This window comes from Oncorhynchus nerka, linkage group LG16, assembly GCF_034236695.1.
Source record: "Oncorhynchus nerka isolate Pitt River linkage group LG16, Oner_Uvic_2.0, whole genome shotgun sequence".
Lineage (NCBI taxonomy): Eukaryota > Metazoa > Chordata > Actinopteri > Salmoniformes > Salmonidae > Oncorhynchus > Oncorhynchus nerka.
In genome coordinates, this window is record NC_088411.1 from 35,162,222 (window position 1) to 35,184,010 (window position 21,789).

Genomic DNA, 21,789 nt, shown 5'->3' on the forward strand with positions numbered 1-21,789 from the left:
AGGCAGCATCTGTCTGTCTTCTCCGTGCCTATCAAAACATCTACATGTCTCTGGTGCAATCAAGGCAGCATCTGTCTGTCTTCTCCGTGCCTATCAAAACATCTACATGTCTCTGGTGCAATCAAGGCAGCATCTGTCTGTCTTTTCCGTGAGCACATCCTGTTTATTCTGAAAGTGCTATCAGAGGGCTTGTACAGTTGATGGAAACGTTTGATGACCTCCAAATGTATCAGTCAAGGAAACATTTAGGCCCCTGAGATGTGAAAAGTGTCCACATTTCCATCAACCTCTATTTTTCATGTTAACAATGTTAACAATGTGGAATGCAGGACTAGTAAATTGGCTCTCAGGGGGATTTGATGAGAGGAAATAAAGAGCTCTCGGCCTGCTCCTTGATTTCCCTTTCCAATGGGAATAATTCATGCGTGAAGGTGTCGCGTCTTTACAGGTTTCATTTTATTTACAAAAATATATTTCATTGGTACATACTCTTACCCAGAGCGAGTTACAGTAGCAAGTGCATAGATTTTTCCCGATACTGGTCCTCCATGGGAATTGAACCCACAACCTTGGCATTGCAAGCACCATGCTCTACCAACTGAGCCACAGTGGATTTGCAGTGGGCTGCATTTTTTGAAGGGCAAGCTATTCCCAGATTTACTGTTGATGATTAATGACAGCAACCCAAGGGCACAGTGTGCTGTGCACAAATCCATTTGTTCTAACAAACAAACACTCAATAAATGTGTGGGTGACATGTACTGTGCAGAGAGGTGTAAAGATTTTATATACAGTCTTTCTATTATACAGATATACTGTATATTGATGTGACATTCCTTCCCTCTACAGTATCCTTCTTGACGAGGAGGGCCACATTAAGATTACAGGTGTGACTAAAAACTGTTTTGAAAAGAGATTAGTAGCGTTAGTAGTCCCTTGGAATAGCAGTTGTCTCTCCTCTACATTGAATACATTAAGCCCATTGCTGGTGGCCGTTTTCCGCCGTCTTTAACATCAGTCCCTTTGTGTTTTAGATTTCGGGCTGAGTAAAGAGGCAACAGACCAAGACAAGCGAGCGTACTCCTTCTGCGGGACGATAGAGTACATGGCCCCTGAGGTGGTCAACAGAAGAGGACATACACAGAGTGCTGACTGGTGGTCATTTGGCGTCTTAATGGTATGGACCTCCCTCCCTTTCTTTTGATAATGCATTACACACATACTATAGCTATTGGTTGGCTACAATGTTGCTGCAACACAATCTCCAGGGCAGAGTTTAATATAGTAAAATTATGCTTGCATCCAGTATGTGGACGTAGCACTACGCATACAGCCTGTACGACCAGATGTGGTATCTTAATTTGATCACTTTGTTGTTGCAGAAAATTCTCCTTCACAGCAGGAACTGCAAATTTGTAGTGTTTTCCAGGTTTAAAAAGGCTTCTAAAGTTTGTAATTTCCACTTTTTAGACTTGATTTCCACATTTTAGACTTGATTTGCCCTAACGAAAAATGTATCAATCCTATAAAAAAATATACATTAATTATAATCGACCTCAAAACCTTAAATAAATAACTGTTCTTTTTCATTTTGTATTAGCACTTTGCCTTTTCACTTTTTGTATTTTTTTGAGCATAGATTAAATTAATGATATTACTTTTGCATCTTGGCTTCCTTGGGGTATTCCTCCTCGTGGTTTTGAGTATGAGTACTCTTTGAACTCTTTACAGATATGTTCTCTCCAACGCACTGGCCGCCTTTCGTTGTAGCCTGTGCGCAAGCCCTCATACTTGCTTTCTACTTCCCATTAATTATAATCCACATAATAATTCACATATCGTGTTGCTGCAGGATTGTATTCCTGCTGTGGGAAACTGGTCAAATTAAGATAGTACATCTGTATACTCCAAATGTGGATCTTAATGCATCACACAAAAGATGCATAATAATGACTATGCATATGGGTATGGTAGTAGTCCACTACTAATACGTCATACATTCATCTCTTCAGTCCTCTTAAATTACAAGATGAATGCGGATTGAATAGAGCCAGACATGGTATAATCAGGTTGCTGCTCACTAATCCACACATAAACTCAACTACCTGTAGCTGCGGTCAAATGACCAAATCGCCCTCTAGTGGTCTCATGGGTGGAATGTTAATCATCCTTTTCATTATCCCATAATAAATAAACATTATTATTTTTTAAACAGTCAAATCCGGTGTTTTTATATCAATCGGTTTTGTTATATTTCAATCTTCTGTGATGTGTAATACTGGGATGCAAAATCAAACATGAATACATTTCAACTCTAAATCTTTTATTTTTGATTTATTTCACCTTTATTTAACCAGGTAGGCCAGTTGAGAACAAGTACTAATTTACAACTGCGACCTGGCCAAGATAAAGCAAAGCAGTGTGGCAAAAACAACAACACAGAGTTACACATGGGATAAACAAACATACAGTCAATAACACACTATAAATATATATATACAGTGTGTGCAAATGTAGTAAGATTAGGGAGGTAAGGCAATAAATATATTCCATAGTGGCGAAATAATTACAATTTAGCATTAACACTAGAGTGATAGATGTGCAGATAATGATGTACAAGTAGAGATACTGGGGTGCAAATAAGCAAAAAATAAATAACAATAAGGGGATGAGGTAGTTGAGTGGGCTACTTACAGGTGGGCTGTGTGCAGCTGCAGTGATTGGTAAGCTGCTCTGACAGCTGATGCTTAAAGTTAGTGATGGAGATATAAGTCTCCAGCTTCAATGATTTTTGCAATTCGTTCCAGTCACTGGCAGCAGAGAACTGGAAGGGAAGGCGGCCAAAGGAGGAGTTGGCTTTGGGGGTGACCAGTGAAATATACCTGCTGGAGCATGTACTACGGGTGGGTGTTGCTATGGTGACCAGTGAGCTGAGATAAGGTGGGACTTTACCTAGCAAAGACTTATAGATGAGCTGGAGCCAGTGGGATTGGAGATGAATATGTAGTGAGGGTCAGCCAACGAGAGCATACAGGTTGCAGTGGTGGGTTTGGTGACAAAACGGATGGCACTGTGATAGACTACATCCAATTGGCTGAGTAGAGTGTTGGAGGCTATTTTGTGAATGACATCGCGGAAGTCAAGGATCGGTAGGATGGTCAGTTTTACGAGGGTATGTTTAGCAGCATGAGTGAAGGCGGCTTTGTTATGGAATAGGAAGCCAATTCTAGATTTAATTTTGGATTGGAGATGCTTAATGAGTCTGGAAGGAGAGTTTACAGTCTAACCAGACACCTAGGTATTTGTAGTTGTCCACATATTCTAAGTCAGAACCGCCCAGAGTAGTGATGCTAGTCGGGCGGGCGGGTGTGGGCAGCGATAGGTTGAAGAGCATGCATTTAGTTTTACTAGCATTTAAGAGCAGTTGGAGGCCACGGAGGGCGCGTTGTACGGCATTGAAGATCATCTGGAGATTTATTAACAGTGTTCAAAGAATGGCTAGAAGTGTACATAATGATGTCGTCTGTGTAGAGGTGGATCAGAGAATCACCAGCAGCAAGAGTTACATCATTGATATATACAGAGAAAAGAGTCAGCCCGAGAATTGAACCTTGTGGCACCCCCATAGAGATTACCAGAGGTCCGGACAATAGGCCCTCCGATTTGACACACAACTCTATCTGAGAAGTAGTTGGTGAAGCAGGCGAGGCAGTAATTTGAGAAACCAAGGCTGTTGAGTCTGCCGATAAGAATGCGGTGATTTACCGAGTTTAAAGCCTTGTCCAGATCGATGAATACACGTGCACAGTATTGTCTCTTATCGATGGCGGTTATGATATCGATTAGGACCTTGAGCGTGGCTGAGTTGCACCTATGACCAGCTCAGAAACCAGATTGCATAGCAGAGAAGGTACGGTGGGATTCGAAATGGTCGGTGATCTGTTTGTTAACTTGGCTTTCGAAGACTTTAGAAAGGCAGGGCAGGATGGATATATGTCTTTAACAGTTTGGGTCTAGAGTGTCTTCCCCTCTGTAGAGGGGGATGACCGCGGCAGCTTTCCGATCTATAGGGATCTCAGACGATATGAAAGAGAGGTTGAACAGGCTAGTAATAAGGGTTGCAACAATTGCGGCACATAATTGTAGAAAGAGAGGTTCCAGATTGTCTATCTCAGCTGATTTGTATGGGGTCCAGCTTTTGCAGCTCTTTCAGAACATCAGCTATCTGGATTTGGGGGAAGGAGAAGCGGGTGGGGGGCTTGGGTACGTTGCTGCGGGAGGTGCAGAGCTGTTGGCCGGGGTAGGGGTAGCCAGGTGGAAAGCATGACCAGTCATAGAAAAATGCTTATTGAAATTCTCGATTATCGTGGATTTATCGGTGGTGACAGTGTTTCCTAGCCTCAGTGCAGTGGGCAGCTGGGAGGAGGTGCTCTTATTCTCCATGGACTTTAGTGTTCCAGAAATTTTGGGAGTTTGTGCTACAGGATGCACATTTCTGTTTGAAAAAGCTAGCCTTTGCTTTCCTAACTGACTGTGTATATTGGTTCCTAACTTCCCTGAAAAGTTGCATATCGCAGGGGTTATTTGATGCTAATGCAGTACGCCACAGGATGTTTTTGTGCTGGTCAAGGGCAGTCAAGTCTGGAGTGAACCAAGGGCTATATCAGTTCTTAGTTCAATCTTTTTTGAATGGGGCATGCTTATTTAAGATGGTGAGGAAAGCACTTTTAAGGAATAACAAGGCATCCTCTACTGACAGGATGAGGTAAATGTCCTTCTAGGATACCCGGGCCAGGTCGATTAGAAAGGCCTGCTCGCTGAAGTGTTTTAGGGAGCGTTTGACAGTGATGAGGGGTGGTCGTTTGACCGCGGACCCATTACGGACGCAGGCAATGAGGCAGTGATCACTGAGATCCTGATTGAAGACAGCAGAGGGCAGGTTGGTCAGGATGATATCTATGAGGGTGCCCGTGTTTACGGGTTTAGGGTTGTACCTGGTAGGTTCCTTGATCTTTTGTGAGATTGAGGGCATCTAGCTTAGATTGAAGGATGACTGACTGGGGTGGTAAGCATATCCCAGTTTAGATCACCTAACAGTATTTCTGGAAAGGTGGATTTTTAAAAGTAGAAGCTCGAACTGTTTGGGCACATACCTGGATAGCATGACAGAACTCTGCAGACTATCTCTGCAGTAGATTGCAACTCCGCCCCCTTTGGCAGTTCTATCTTGGCAGAAAATGTTGGAGTTGGGGATGGAAATTTCAGAATTTCTGGTCCTTCCTAACCAGGATTCAGACACGGCAAGGACATCATGGTTGGCGGAGTGTGCTAAAGCTGTGAATAAAACAAACTTAGGGAGGAGGCTTCTGATGTTAACCTGCATGAAACCAAGGTTTTTACGGTTACAGAAGTCAAGAAATGATAGTGCCTGGGGAATAGGTGTGGTGTTGGGGTCTATAGGGCCTGGGTTAACCTCTACATCACCAGAGGATGAGTAGGATGAGGGTACGGCTAAAGGCTATAAGAACTGGTCGTTTAGTTCTTTGGGAACAGAGAATTAAAGGAGAAGATTTCTGGGCATGGTAGAATAGATTCAGGGCATAGTGTACAGACAAGGGTATGGTAGGATGTGAGTACAGTGGAGGTAAACCTAGGCGTTGAGTGACGATGAGAGAGGTTTCGTCTCTGGTGGTACCAGTTAAGCCAGGTGAGGTCTCCGCATGTGTGGGGGGTGGGACAAAAGAGCTCTCTAAGGCATGTTGAGCGGGACTGAGGGCTCTACAGTGAAATAAAACAATAGGAACTAGCCGAGGCAGCAGTAGACAAGGCATATTGACATTAGAGAGAGGCATAAAGCAATCACAGGTGTTGATCGGGAGAGCTAAGACAACAACGGGTAAATAGCGATGAATGGGCAGAGCGGGTCAGTTGTGCACATACAGGACCTGAGGTCAAGGCTGGGGATAAACAAAATGAGGTACCGTGTTATCGAAACAGTCCAGGGGGCATCAGCTGTGTAGCGGAGTGATCATAGGGTCCAATGAGCAGCAGCAATGAGTGAGTCAGGGAGCCGTTCGGTAGTCACTACTATGGTCGGTGAGCGGGACATGGACAGGTGTTTTCTTTTTTTTAAGCCTATAACCGTGTGTGAGGTGTATATTTTTGTTTCAGAGTAGATTTGTTTAAGACTACCAAGAAACACTCTGTGTGACCTTGATTTAGCCCACTGCAGTAAAATGCAAAAAAACAAGGGACTGCCTCTAGTTCTCCACTTTCTCTAAAGAACAAGGGACTGCCTCTAGTTCCTTTATATTTCCCTAATATTTTCAAGGCTCAATACTTCAGTCTCACATTAAAACCAGATCAATACAAACCTTGTCAAATGTATTCCTTTTAGGGACAGAATTTGGGCCTAGTATTGATTTTGTGCTCTATTGAAGGATCCTATTCTGGATTTTCTATTTTCTTACCTTTGATATTAAACAGTCCATTGTTGAGGAAGAGCTTTAAAGTAAGCCTTTCGCTGGACTGTTTACACCTGTTGTATCCTGTGCACGCAAAAACATTTACTTTGATTTGATTTTATAACACAAGCTCTGCTCTCTCCTAAAGAAAAGCACCAGGCACTCTTACTGGTTTCACCTGGCTCTCCATCTGCAGTGCTAGAAGAAGAGCATGTGTAGTAGCTGGAAAATATTATTTTTCCTATATCATGCCCTAGTATAGTGAGTTAGCCAGCCAAGATGTCTGGCATAACTACCTGACTTGATATGCCAAACACCTAGTCCTCAAAGCAAACAGCAATTGTGAGTCATCTGTGACACTGCAGACCTGGGCAGCTCCTCAACTTCCCTCATTTCGTACAGCAATAATCAGGAAATGAAAAGTCATTGCACTGTAATGTTTTTTTGTAACACTTGATGTATGAGAACCATATGAAAATAGAAATAATGTAGACAGGAAAATCGAATTTCCTCTAGAGCAGAGAACAGCTGGTTTATTTATGTAAATGAATTCTGAGTTGAGCTCAATTCAAACTGATAAGGGCACCCTGGCTGTGGGGGATTGTTTTCGAGGAATCAATCAATGATGTAGCAGAGGCACACAAACACACACACAGCAAATTGACTTTGTTTCAAGTATTGTCAGATGATTATATTGTCAGAAAGCATTGTGCCATCTAATGCTCAACACGTGAGCATGGCCGCTTGAATTTGTATTCACACTCACATACAGCTGTAGAATCCTAATTTGACCTATATTGTCACAGCAAAATAATCTTGCACCAACAGGATTTTAATGTTAAGTCCATAATGTTGCTTGATCGGTGGTTAGGCTAAAAGTAGGCTACATGAAAAGTGCAATACTGTTAATGTAACCATGTGTTAGTGTGGGTTTTCAGTGAATTTATGTAAATAATGAAGCAAAAGAGTGATCAAATTAGGATCCTACATCTGTAGATTAAATGTTACATAAAGGGAGACATAAGGACAGGAGCTAGCATCAATGCAAGCTTTTAAAGTTGAGTGCTATTGCACATTCATTTTAATGGTTGAAGAAATTGATGACAACAGTTTGATTGTAGTATTTTCAGCATTTTCACAGCTTTCCTGTGTAGCTCAGTTGGTAGAGGATGGTGCTTGCAACGCCAAGGTTGTGGGTTTGATTCTCATAGGGGACCAGTATGAAAATGTATGTCCTCACTACTGTAAATCACTCTGGATTAAGAGTGTCAACCTAAATGTAAGTAGAAGCTGTTCAAATTGTGGTGAAATACATTAGATTGATTTGTAAATTGCCACTGACATTATTTATCTTTGATTTCAGTTTGAAATGCTGACAGGATCTCTACCATTTCAAGGCAAAGACCGCAAGGAAACAATGGTCCTGATACTGAAGTAAGATACTATACTGACAATGTCTATGGCAACTACCCCAGGAAGAGTAGCTGCTGCCTTGCCAACAGCTAATGGGGATCCCTTATGAATACAAGACTATATATGAAATAATAGTTTTTTCTGTGAAATAACTTTTTTTTCTGTTTTGTAGGGCAAAACTTGGCATGCCGCAATTCTTAAGCCCAGAGGTGCAAAGTCTAATACGGGCCCTCTTCAAAAGAAATCCTGCCAATAGATTAGGTATGTAGTCAAGAGCATTACTAAAATGTGTCTTTTCCCATTCTATTTATCAATTGGAAGACAAATTTACAGCATTAGATCAATCTTTTCTCGTTTATTAAATGGGACACAGTAGACAGCATTGAAATCTGAATCTTAGGATAGTGCAGGCTAGAGGGCACAGTTACTGTATGTTTTCTCTTACCCATCGGTGGAAGCTGGTTGGCCAGTGGTGGGACTGAATATAGTCATATGAATCACTTCCTCCGTGATTTATAAGATGGAGAGTAAATTCACCGAGACCTCTTCAAGCCGGTTATATGTGTTATATGCATCTATATGAGCCTTTATAAGACATGTATATAAGGATGAATATGAGCCTTTATAAGGCATGAATATGATCCTTTATAAAGCATGAATATGAGCCTTTATAAGGCAGGAATGTGAGCCTTTATAAGACATGTATATGAGCCTTTAGAATATATCTATATGATTATTTATAAAGCATGAATATGAGCCTTTATAAGGCAGGAATGTGAGCCTTTATAAGGCAGGAATGTGAGCCTTTATAAGGCATGTATGTGAGCCTTTATGCATTACTGCATAGGGCTTATATGTTATGTAGCCACCACCGGAGACCCTAGTTAAATAAAATGGTCTAGAGAGTGTAGCTAATATTACCCATAATACCCCATATTCTCACTGAAAGAGCAGAGATACTTGAGATAGAATTTTAGTAAGTGAGAAATTTACAGCCCAGTGAAGCTAAAAAGAGTATTCAATCTAAATGTCCTGGTGTATTTTACTGTTAGGTGCTGGACCAGATGGAGTCGAGGAGATTAAAAGGCATAATTTCTTTGGAAATATAGATTGGAATGTGAGTACAATGCTTCTCGTAACCTTTTCTAGAAATCATTAAAGGCAAAGATGACCATCCATTGCTTTTTGATATGTCCTGAGGATTTCCTTTGGATTGTTGTACTTTCATACAAGAAGTGAAGGTATTTTACCTCAGACTTTGTACCTACTGAGTAGAGAGGGAAGAAAACAAGATAATTGAAAGCTTTCTTCTTTCCAAGAGGACAATTGTCTGTACAGTATTTGGGTTGAAACATAATCTATTTTTACTCTCAGAAGTCACTGAACTATTTCTCTTACCTTGTTTTGGTTTTTGGTTGCCATACTAACAGATCAAGCAAAGAGACATACCAAATCACCATGGATTAAATGTAGCTCAATACTAAATGGAAAAATTAAAGTAGCATTTTACCTTTCCCCCTCATGGTGAAACCACAGAAGCTTTACAGAAGAGAGATCAAGCCTCCATTCAAACCAGCAGTGGGCAGGCCAGAAGACACCTTCCACTTTGACCCCGAATTCACCTCCCGCACACCAACAGGTGATTAGTAATTGTAGGTGAAGTAGTTCAGCCCGTTGGCGTGTGTGGTGTGCGTTTGTTTGTGTGTGTGTGTGTGTGTGGGATGTTGCCACATAATTTCTTTAATCATGATGTTATGTTTCATTTCATGCTGTTTGCTTCTCTGTTATGCTGTTTACTCAAAATAATAATTTCTCCATGCATCTGTGTTCCACACACAAACTGACATCAATTTGCTATTAAATTACTGACAAATAACCCCCTCTTTTATATCGACATAAAGTACACTTCCATATCAACAAAGTCAACCAGCCACAACCCTCTGAAATGATTATATCATTCAATGAGTGCAGTTACATGCACACATTAATATGATAATTGTGAATAATCAGATTAATATAATAGTTTGACTTAAACGTTTGCATGCTTTGCAAGAAGATCGATTTTCCTAATAATCCTGTTTCCATGGTCACATCTGAAATCAGACTTCCTGGTGGGACTTAAATAAATGCAGAAAATCACCAATCAGAATGAACGTTCTACCATGTTATTTTTCTAAAGCATATTTGATTCTGAGTTCGGACATATAACGTTTATATGTGAAAACCATTCAGAAGTTTTTCCAAACTCACTTCACTCTCGCAGCGCAAAAGAAGGCAGCTCATGCTGCTCATGCTAACACATGGCCATATCAAATCCACTGCTACAGTATAACTCTGATTTAAAGCATTTACATGTCCTAATCATTTGAAAGAGTGCTCAGAAAACCAGGTGTTTTAATCGCCGTGTGCTTACTTCCATTATGACTTTATGACGATTTAAGATGAGCAGAGTAAGGTGTTTACTCAATGGGACTATTTGGCCTACACTATAATGCTATACTTGGCCTACGGCCATAATCAGTTGAATGTTGAATTATTAGTGTGCATGTAAACGTACTCAATTAATCCTAGTCCATGTGCAAAGGAAATTTGGTACAAAAGTACCAATATTTAACCTCATATATCAGCTGCTATTGTGCAAAGTCAGTAGCTGTAGCTGTACATAAAGGTTAAATAATAATAATAAAAAAGACCCTATAGGCCACATCTGTACACTACAATGGGACTGCCCCTCAAAAGTAAATTCATGATAAATGACATTAACTCAACTGATGTAATGTATTTCCAGTTGCTAATATGTCCAAGTTCCCATGTCTGTCCTGTTCTCCCATCAGACAGTCGAGGTTGTAACAGGTTCTGTACCATCTGTCACCTTCTCCCATCAGACTCGCCTGGCATCCCTCCCAGTGACAACACACACCAGCTCTTCAGAGGGTTCAGCTTCGTGGCCACTAATCTGGACCAGGACCAGTCCATTGCTGAAATACAGCAGAACTCAACAGTCAACCCTATTGTACAAGTGAGTATGCTAGAGGGAGAGGACTAATCAACTCAGGTATACAGCTCCTCCATCAACCATATAAACTTATTAAATACTCAAAGGAATATTTGAAACAATAAAAAAAATCAATATTTTTTAGATAATATGACATCCTTCAGGCAATTGTCTTTTTATATATATTTTCAATTGTAAATCATTCATATAAATAATTGATACCTTTTTTTTGGTGCTTCAGGGAGACCTCTTTCCTTTGGACTATATGTGTATGGCTTACCTGACCTATCAGCTTAGTATCAACTACCACCCTTACCTGACCTATCAGCTTAGTATCAACTACCACCCTTACCTGACCTATCAGCTTAGTATCAACTACCACCCTTACCTGACCTATCAGCTTAGTATCAACTACCACCCTTACCTGACCTATCAGCTTAGTATCAACTACCACCCTTACCTGACCTATCAGCTTAGTATCAACTACCACCCTTACCTGACCTATCAGCTTAGTATCAACTACCACCCTTACCTTACCTATCAGCTTAGTATCAACTACCACCCTTACCTGACCTATCAGCTTAGTATCAACTACCACCCTTACCTGACCTATCAGCTTAGTATCAACTACCACCCTTACCTGACCTATCAGCTTAGTATCAACTACCACCCTTACCTGACCTATCAGCTTAGTATCAACTACCACCCTTACCTTACCTATCAGCTTAGTATCAACTACCACCCTTACCTGACCTATCAGCTTAGTATCAACTACCACCCTTACCTGACCTATCAGCTTAGTATCAACTACCACCCTTACCTGACCTATCAGCTTAATATCAACTACCACCCTTACCTGATCTATCATCTTAGTATCAACTACCACCCTTACCTGACCTATCAGCTTAGTATCAACTACCACCCTTACCTTACCTATCAGCTTAGTATCAACTACCACCCTTACCTATCAGCTTAGTATCAACTACCACCCTTACCTATCAGATTAGTATCAACTACCACCCTTACCTGACCTATCAGCTTAGTATCAGCTTACTATCAACTACCACCCTTACCTATCAGCTTAGTATCAACTGCCACCCTTACCTGACCTATCAGCTTAGTATCAACTACCACCCTTACCTTACCTATCAGCTTAGTATCAACTGCCACCCTTACCTATCATCTTAGTATCAACTGCCACCCTTACCTGACCTATCAGCTTAGTATCAACTACCACCCTTACCTTACCTATCAGCTTAGTATCAACTGCCACCCTTACCTATCAGCTTAGTATCAACTGCCACCCTTACCTTACCTATCAGCTTAGTATCAACTGCCACCCTTACCTGACCTATCAGCTTAGTATCAGCTTACTATCAACTACCACTCTTACCTTGGGGCAGCAGGTAGCCTACTGGTTAGAGCGTTGGGCCAATAACCAAAAGGTGTCTGGATCGAATCCCTGAGCTGACAAGGTAAAACATTTGTTTTTCTGCTCCTGAACAAGGCAGTTAACCCACTGTTCCCCAGTAGGCCGTCATTGTAAATAAGACTTTGTTCTTAACTGACTTGCCTAGTTACATAAAAAACAGCATCTGATGAATTCAATGTATTTTACGTGGTGACAGTGGTGAGATGGAGGTGATCCCCATGGTCTTCTGTTTCAACCATCTCAGCCACTGCTCCAGAGAAGGCCTCTCGTGTCCTGCTGCGCACAACAACACATCCACTCACATGAATAACAGCATAACTGATTCTACCAGATGGTTCATACCTGAGTGAGAAAGTCACTCACCAGAAAGGCCTCCCAGTGCCCTCAGGCCTCAGCAAAGCATATTGATTTGTGGTAGCACATAGTTCCCTCGATGACATCATGGCCATGTGCGCTCTGCCGTGGCAACGCTCTGGGAACACTTTGATCCTCTGCTTTTTCCATTGTATTGAACAAGTGAGGTTAGAAGCTGCTGCAGTGTGGATGAATGAGCCAACATCTCTCATAGAACACAATAGACTAGCATGGAATGTCCTGCAGACCACAAGGTGAATGTGTGAAACCAAGAGAGACTATTACTCTAGTGATGTGTGAAACCATGATAGATTATTACTGTAGTGATGTGTGAAACCATGATAGATTATTACTGTAGTGATGTGTGAAACCATAGATTATTACTATAAACCATGATAGACTATTACTGATTATTAATTATTACTATAGTGATGTAGTGATGTGTGAAACCATGATAGATTATTAATGTAGTGATGTGTGAAACCATGATAGATTATTACTATAGTGATGTGTGAAACCATGATAGATTATTACTGTAGTGATGTGTGAAACCATGATAGATTATTACTGTAGTGATGTGTGAAACCATGATAGATTATTACTATAGTGATGTGTGAAACCATGATAACCATGTGAAACCATGATAGTGTGTGAAACCATGATAGATATTACTGTAGTGATGTGTGAAACCATGATAGATTATTACTATAGTGATGTGTAAAACCATGATAGATTATTAATGAAGTGATGTGTGAAACCATGATAGACTATTACTGTAGTACATTCACATTTTCAGTTCACTTTTCTTGCTCTCGTTTGTGATTTGACATACAGCCATGAAAGAAGAACACTTCCTAAATCTCCACATGTAAAGTGATACATCACAAGAGAAAGGAGAAATGCGACCAAAGTGCACTCAGGCAGAAACACTGTTCACCTAGAATGTTCTTCAAGGACCATTCTTACTAGGGGAATCATTTGATAGCTATGGTAGATCTGTTTTGAAAACCAGTATGCTCCATTTTGCATATGAAATAGGCTTCCCCTGGATATGTCTGAGGATTATAGAAGGACTGATGGATTCCCTAGTCTGCCAGAGCAGGATTATAACATGAGCGAAGAGTAAGGAAGTCTGTTGACAAGCTTACTGGAGCATGATTATGACCAACGGCTTTTATGTCAAATATGCTTAAATGTATTTGTGATGGCTGGATATGTTTGTCATTTCAGCAACTTCATGGGACCAACATCCATTTCACAGATGGGTATGAGGTAAAGGAGGAGGTGGGCTTGGGGGCGTACTCTGTCTGCAAACGATGCATCCACAAAATCACCAGTGTTGAATATGCTGTCAAAGTAAGTGAACCGTATGGGTAGATTTTTCAAGGGGAATGTTTATGTATAGATAGTTTATCATTCTTAGAGAAAGTAATTCTTTTCACGGCTCGTCAGTTACATGAAACAGCAGCATATACAACAAAGGGACGTTACGATCACTGCAAAGATTCCAGGTTGATGTACGACCTTTAATAATTGCAGTCTTGTGATGTACTGTATATAGGCTACCCATTGCACTTCAACAACTATAAGCCTTTCAACTATAATATAGTTTCCCTTAGGATGATTCACGCAGCGACAATGATTCTGTATGTTGTGCAGACGATGCTCTGAGTTACACATTTTATCATGAGGGAACCAAGCAGTTGTAATTTAACATGGGGGGGTGTCTCTTTCAGATCATCGACAGAGTTAAGAAAGATCCATCTGAGGAAATTGAGATTCTGTTGAGATACGGGCAGCATCCAAACATCATCACGCTGAAGGATGTATGTCATCATTCAATGACTCCCATACACACGCACATGCTGAAAGCCCCCCATAAGGGCAGAGAACCTTGCCAGTTTGCATACCTAAGGAAAAATGTGCCCCTGCAAACTTCATTGAATTTTCACTGACCCTAATATTTCATTTTATCTTCTACAGTTGAAGTCTTGAAGTTGAAGTTTACATATACTTAGGTTGGAGTCATTAAAACTTGTTTTTCAATCACTCCTCAAATTTCTTCTTAATAAACTATAGTTTATAAGTAATTTTTCCAACAATTGTTTACAGATGATTTAATTTATAATTCACTGTATCACAATTCCAGTGGGTCAGAAGTTTACATAAACTAAGTTAACTGTGCCTTTAAACAGCTTGAAAAATTCCAGAAAAAGCTTTAGAAAGTTCTGATAGGTTAATTGACATAATTTGAGTCAATTAGAGGTGTACCTGTGGATGTATTTCGAGGCCTACCTTCAAACTCAGTGCCTCTTTGTTTGACATCATGGGAAAATCAGCCAAAAATTGTAGACCTCCACAATTCTGGTTCATTCTTGGGAGCAATTTCGAAACGCCTGAAGGTACCACGTTCATCTGTACAAACAATAGTACGCAAGAATAAACACCATGGGACCACTCACCCGTCATACCGCTCAGGTGCTAAAAGTGCAAATCAATACCAGAACAACAGCAAAGGACCTTGTGAAGATGCTGGTACAAAAGTGTATATCCACAGTAAAACGAGTTCTATATCAACATAACCTGAAAGGCCGCTCAGCAAGGAAGAAGCCACTGCTCCAAAACCACCATAAAAATGCCAGACTACGGTTTGCAACTGCACATGAGGACAAAGATCATACTTTTTGGAGAAATGTCCTCTGGTCTGATGAAACATAAATAGAACTGTTTGGCCATAATGACCATCGTTATGTTTGGAGGAAAAAGGGGGAGGCTTGCAAACCGAAGAACACCATCCCAACCGTGAAGCACGGGGGTGGCAGCATCATGTTGTGGAGGTGCTTTACTGCAGGAGGGACTGATGCACTTCACAAAATAGATGGCATCATGAGGGTTGAAAATTATGTGGATATATTGAAGCAACATTTCAAGACATCAGTCAAGTTAAAGCTTGGTCGCAAATGGGTCTTCCAAGTGGACAATGACCCCAAGCATACTTCCAAAGTTGTGGCAAAATGGCTTAAGGACAAGAAAGTCAAGGGATTGGAGTGTCCATCACAAAGCCCTGACCTCAATCCTATAAAAATGTGTTGGCAGAACTGTAAAAGCATGTGTGAGCAAGGAGGCCTACAAACCTGACTCAGTTACACCAGCTCTGTCAGGAGGAATGGGACAAAATTCACCCAACTTATTGTGGGAAGCTTGGGGAAGGCTACCTGAAACGTTTGACCCAAGTTAAACCATTTAAAAGACAATGCTACCAAATACTATTTGAGTGTATGTAAACTTCTGACCCACTGGGAATGTGATGAAAGAAATAAAAGCTAAATCATTCTCTCTACTATTATTCTGACATTTCACATTCTTAAAATAAAGTGGTGATCCTAACTGACCTAAGACAGGGATTTTTTACTAGGATTAAATGTCAAGAATTGTGAAACTGAGTTTAAATGTATTTGGCTAAGGTGTATGTAAACTTCCGACTTCAAATGTATGTCCTTATTGGATTTTACTAGCCACTGTTTGTTGGCTGTGAGGACTAGACTAATGTAGTTTTTGGTTCATAAATACCTCCACATGGTATTAAAATGTATTTTTGGCCCCTAGGTCTATGACGATGGGAGGTATGCGTACCTTGTGATGGAGCTGATGAGAGGTGGGGAGCTGCTGGACAGAATACTCTATCAGAAGTGTTTCTCTGAGCGAGAGGCCTCTGCTCTTCTCTGCACTATTACCAAGACAGTGGAGTACCTTCACTCACAGGGGGTCAGTATCATTCATGTACGGGTACAGGGGAGCATCTTCACTCACAGGGGGTCAGTATCATTCATGTACAGGCACAGTGGAGTAGCTTCACTCACAGGGGGTCAGTATCATTCATGTACAGGTACAGTGGAGTAGCTTCACTCACGGGGTCAGTATCATTCATGTACAGGTACAGTGGAGCATCTTCACTCACAGGGGGTCAGTATCATTCATGTACAGGTACAGTGGAGTAGCTTCACTCACGGGGTCAGTATCATTCATGTACAGGTACAGTGGAGTAGCTTCACTCACAGGGGGTCAGTATCATTCATGTACGGGTACAGGGGAGCATCTTCACTCACAGGGGGTCAGTATCATTCATGTACAGGTACAGTGGAGTAGCTTCACTCACGGGGTCAGTATCATTCATGTACAGGTACAGTGGAGTAGCTTCACTCACAGGGGGTCAGTATCATTCATGTACAGGTACAGTGGCGTAGCTTCACTCACGGGGTCAGTATCATTCATGTACAGGTACAGTGGAGTAGCTTCACTCACGGGGTCAGTATCATTCATGTACAGGTACAGTGGAGTAGCTTCACTCACAGGGGGTCAGTATCATTCATGTACAGGTACAGTGGAGTAGCTTCACTCACAGGGGGTCAGTATCATTCATGTACAGGTACAGTGGAGTAGCTTCACTCACAGGGGGTCAGTATCATTCATGTACGGGTACAGGGGAGCATCTTCACTCACAGGGGGTCAGTATCATTCATGTACAGGTACAGTGGAGTAGCTTCACTCACGGGGTCAGTATCATTCATGTACAGGTACAGTGGAGTAGCTTCACTCACAGGGGGTCAGTATCATTCATGTACAGGTACAGGGAAGTAGCTTCACTCACGGGGTCAGTATCATTCATGTACAGGTACAGTGGAGTAGCTTCACTCACAGGGGGTCAGTATCATTCATGTACAGGTACAGGGGAGTAGCTTCACTCACGGGGTCAGTATCATTCATGTACAGGTACAGGGGAGTAGCTTCACTCACGGGGTCAGTATCATTCATGTACAGGTACAGGGGAGTAGCTTCACTCACGGGGTCAGTATCATTCATGTACAGGTACAGTGGAGTAGCTTCACTCACAGGGGGTCAGTATCATTCATGTACAGGTACAGTGGAGTAGCTTCACTCACAGGGTCAGTATCATTCATGTACAGGTACAGTGGAGTAGCTTCACTAACAGGGGGTCAGTATCATTCATGTACAGGTACAGGGGAGCATCTTCACTCACAGGGGGTCAGTATCATTCATGTACAGGTACAGTGGAGTAGCTTCACTCACGGGGTCAGTATCATTCATGTACAGGTACAGTGGAGTAGCTTCACTCACAGGGGGTCAGTATCATTAATGTACAGGTACAGTGGCGTAGCTTCACTCACGGGGTCAGTATCATTCATGTACAGGTACAGTGGAGTAGCTTCACTCACAGGGGGTCAGTATCATTCATGTACAGGTACAGGGGAGTAGCTTCACTCACAGGGGGTCAGTATCATTCATGTACAGGTACAGGGGAGTAGCTTCACTCACGGGGTCAGTATCATTCATGTACAGGTACAGTGGAGTAGCTTCACTCACGGGGTCAGTATCATTCATGTACAGGTACAATGGAGTAGCTTCACTCACGGGGTCAGTATCATTCATGTACAGGTACAGTGGAGTAGCTTCACTCACGGGGTCAGTATCATTCATGTACAGGTAACTGCCAAAATGAAAGAAACACCAACATAAAGTGTCTTAATAGGGGGTTGGGCACCACGAGCCAGAACAGGTTCAGTGCACCTTGGAATAGATTCTACTTGTGTCTGGAACTAAATTCTTGGGATGCGACACCATTCTTCTAGGAGAAATTCCATCAAAACTGATGGTGGTGGAAAACGCTGTCTCAGGTGACGCTCCAGAATCTCCCATAAGTGTTCAATTGGGTTGAGATCTGGTTACTGAGACACACACACCCATGTGCTCCTTTGAGACCCCTATTTCAAAATCACTGAGATCTCTTCATTTTTTCAAATCACATTTTATTTGTCACATGCGCTGAATACAATGGGTGTAACTGAAATGCTTGTTTACGAGCCCTTCGCAACGATGCAGAGTTCAATAATAATACATAGATAAACAGTAACACGAGGAATAACATTAAATAGGTCGCATTTGTAAATGAGAACTTGTTCTCAACTTGCCTACCTGGTTAAATAAAGGTGAAATAAAAAATACACAAGAATGGAGCTATATACAGGGAGTACCAGTACCAGATCAATGTACAGAAGGAATAGCTATATACAGGGAGTACCAGTACCAGATCAATGTACAGAAGGAATAGCTATATACAGGGAGTACCAGTACCAGATCAATGTACAGAAGGAATAGCTATATACAGGGAGTACCAGTACCAGATCAATGTACAGAAGGAATAGCTATATACAGGGAGTACCAGTACCAGATCAATGTACAGAAGGAATAGCTATATACAGGGAGTACCAGTACCAGATCAATGTGCAGAAGGAATAGCTATGTACAGGGAGTACCAGTACCAGATGAGGTATTTGAGGTAGATGAAGGCAGGATAAAGTGACTAGGCAATAGGATAGATAATAATAAGGTATTTGAGATAGATATGTACATGAAGGTAGGGTTAACTGACTAGGCATCAGGATAGATAACAGTAAAATATAGTACAGAGTAGCAGCAGCAAATGATGTGTATATGTGTGTTTGTTGTTTCGGTATTGGCGTCTGTGAGTTTGTGTTCTGTCGCTATGCATGTGTGTCTTATGTGTGTGTGCGTGTGTAGTGTATGTGAATGTGTGTGGGTTTTGTGTGAGTGTGTCAGTGTATTGTGTCTGCGTGAGTGGGTGTATATAGAGTTTTGGGAGTGTGTACAGAGTCGCTGCAAGATAGGGTCAATGCAGATAGTCTGGGTAACCATTTAATGAACTATTTAGCAGTCTGGCTATTTAACAGTCTTACGGCTTGGGGCTAGAAACTCGGCACCTGTTGGTCCGGACGGTAGCTGAGTGAATAGTCTTCCTCTGGCCTTCTTTCCTCTTCATGGTAACCAAAATAACAGGCTACTAGGCATGTTTTATACATGACCCTAAGCATGATGGGAAGTTAATTGCTTAATTACCTCAGGAACCATACCTGTGTGGAACCACCTGCTTTCAATATACTTTGTGTCCCTTATTTACTGGGGTGTTCCCTTTTTTTCTGACAGATACCCATTTTATTCTAGCAGTTACCTATATACGTCCAACTAAAGTCTTCATCAAAGTGAAGGAGTAGCACCCCTGGTACATTCCTATTGGCTTATCTGTTTTGTCATAGGTGGTACATCGAGACCTGAAACCAAGCAACCTCCTCTATGTGGATGAAACGGGAGATCCTGAATCGATCCGAATATGTGATTTTGGGTTCGCCAAACAATTAAGGGCAGAAAACGGTCTCCTCATGACGCCCTGTTACACAGCAAACTTTGTGGCTCCAGAGGTGAGGAAACATTTGATCTTATTTATTTCAAGTACATCCCTATATTGTGATGTGACACAGATTGACCATGTCTTTCATAGGTCCTGAAGAAGCAGGGGTATGATGCTGCTTGTGACATCTGGAGTTTGGGGATCCTACTCTACACTATGCTCGCAGGGTAAGCCTAATTCACTGGTTTATTTAAACCTGGCAGGGTAAACCTAATTTCACTGGTTTATTAAAACCTGGCAGGGTAAACCTAATTTCAATGGTTTATTTAAACCTGGCAGGGGAAGCAACATTTGCACTTTGCTACTTCTCCTAGCTACCACTGATTGAATGACTCATTTTTGGGACAGTGGAGGACAGATACTTTCTAAGCTGAGGTCGAGTCTGTGGTAGAGTCATTGTAATTGTACTCTTCACAAGCCCAAATCTCTCAGGACCTGCCCTAAAAATTTAATGTCCCAGCCTGCGGCTCAGGTTTAAAATCTCTAATCAGGGCATTAGAAAAAAGCAGCATTCTTTCACTGGGTGAAAACTGGTTGAATCAACATTGTTTCCATGTCATTTCAACCAAACAATTCAATGTGATGACGTTGAATCAACGTGGAAAACTGATTGGATTTGAAAACGTAAGGGAATTGTATCTTTTTTCAACCAACTTCGAACCTAAATCCATTGACGTGGTGATTTTTTGTTGTTGTTGATTTCACATTGAATTCACGTTAGTTGACAACTCAACCAAATGAAAATCAAAACTAGACGTTAAACGGACGTCTGTGCCCATTGGGACACTGTTGACGCCATTATTCATATTACTTCTAAAAATAGCTCAGCCGAAGTATTGTAGAATCACACCTCACAAACACCTAGATTTTAAGACCCCAAACAAACTCACATATATCTTTCCCTACTGTGCAACAGTAAAGCACATTTATTACTGCAGAGCAGGGAAGTTTGATTGAAAAGTGTTTGATTGTCTTTTCCTTCTTCACCCTTGTGTTTACAGCTTCACCCCTTTTGCCAATGGTCCTGATGACACCCCGGAGGAAATACTGGCTCGCATTGGTAGCGGAAAATATGCCCTCACCGGTGGAAACTGGGATACAGTTTCTGATGCTGCAAAGGTGCGGTTATTTGTCCTTCATTAATAGCATTTCACTGTTTATTTAATGATTTAATAAATCCAGTTCACATCCAATTGTTGTACATGGAAGTTTGAAATGAAATCCCATCCACATTGGTTTAGCTGCAACGCTGCATTTCATACTGGTCCTAACTAGACTATTTCTGTATTGGGTTCCAATAGGACATAGTCACTAAGATGCTCCATGTGGATCCACACCAACGGCTGACGGCTCCCCAGGTCCTCAGACACCAGTGGATAGTCAACCAAGAACAGCTGTCTCAGTGTCAGCTCATCAGACAGGATGTACAGCTTGTTAAGGTAAGGAGGAAAACCTGATGAAAAGCCCAAACCTGACATAATGTAAGAAGCAACATCATCTGTACGTGTTGCCAATCTCTAGCCTCGTAAAACAGACTGACAACATTGTTTCACCTCAGCCCAGCGGTTTGACTGGTTGACCAGGCTAGTCGATCTTTGTCACTAAGCAAATGATGTTCGCTAATTGTGATAGTTATTGTTTTGCATCACAAGCAACGTTGTCTTCTAAAGCTCTCTGTCTGATGAAAGGTCTCTCACACATGAATTTCTCCTCTGTAGAAGTGCTGTTGTCATTTTACTGCCACCTTGTGTACAGATATACCATTACATGTAGAACTTTTGCATTTTCTACGTCAGCAAAAGTAATTTGAAACCTGCTCAACGTTTCACATACTGTACTTGCTATGCCC

The 21,789-nt window shown here is 41.5% G+C and overlaps 1 protein-coding gene across 2 annotated transcripts in view; it reads left to right on the forward strand.

Annotated features, from left to right (window-relative positions):
• Positions 1–21,789, forward strand: part of LOC115144420 (ribosomal protein S6 kinase alpha-2) — a 42,736-nt gene that overhangs the window by 15,184 nt on the left and 5,763 nt on the right. For both annotated transcript variants that reach the window (XM_029685461.2, XM_065002647.1), the window contains 14 exons: positions 850–887; positions 1,035–1,177; positions 7,828–7,898; positions 8,050–8,138; positions 8,930–8,994; positions 9,414–9,516; positions 10,763–10,896; positions 13,889–14,014; positions 14,395–14,484; positions 16,265–16,423; positions 19,789–19,950; positions 20,031–20,107; positions 20,942–21,059; positions 21,242–21,379. In XM_029685461.2, the coding sequence (XP_029541321.2) occupies positions 850–887; positions 1,035–1,177; positions 7,828–7,898; positions 8,050–8,138; positions 8,930–8,994; positions 9,414–9,516; positions 10,763–10,896; positions 13,889–14,014; positions 14,395–14,484; positions 16,265–16,423; positions 19,789–19,950; positions 20,031–20,107; positions 20,942–21,059; positions 21,242–21,379 (1,513 nt within the window). The remainder of the gene's footprint in view (positions 1–849; positions 888–1,034; positions 1,178–7,827; positions 7,899–8,049; positions 8,139–8,929; positions 8,995–9,413; positions 9,517–10,762; positions 10,897–13,888; positions 14,015–14,394; positions 14,485–16,264; positions 16,424–19,788; positions 19,951–20,030; positions 20,108–20,941; positions 21,060–21,241; positions 21,380–21,789) is intronic.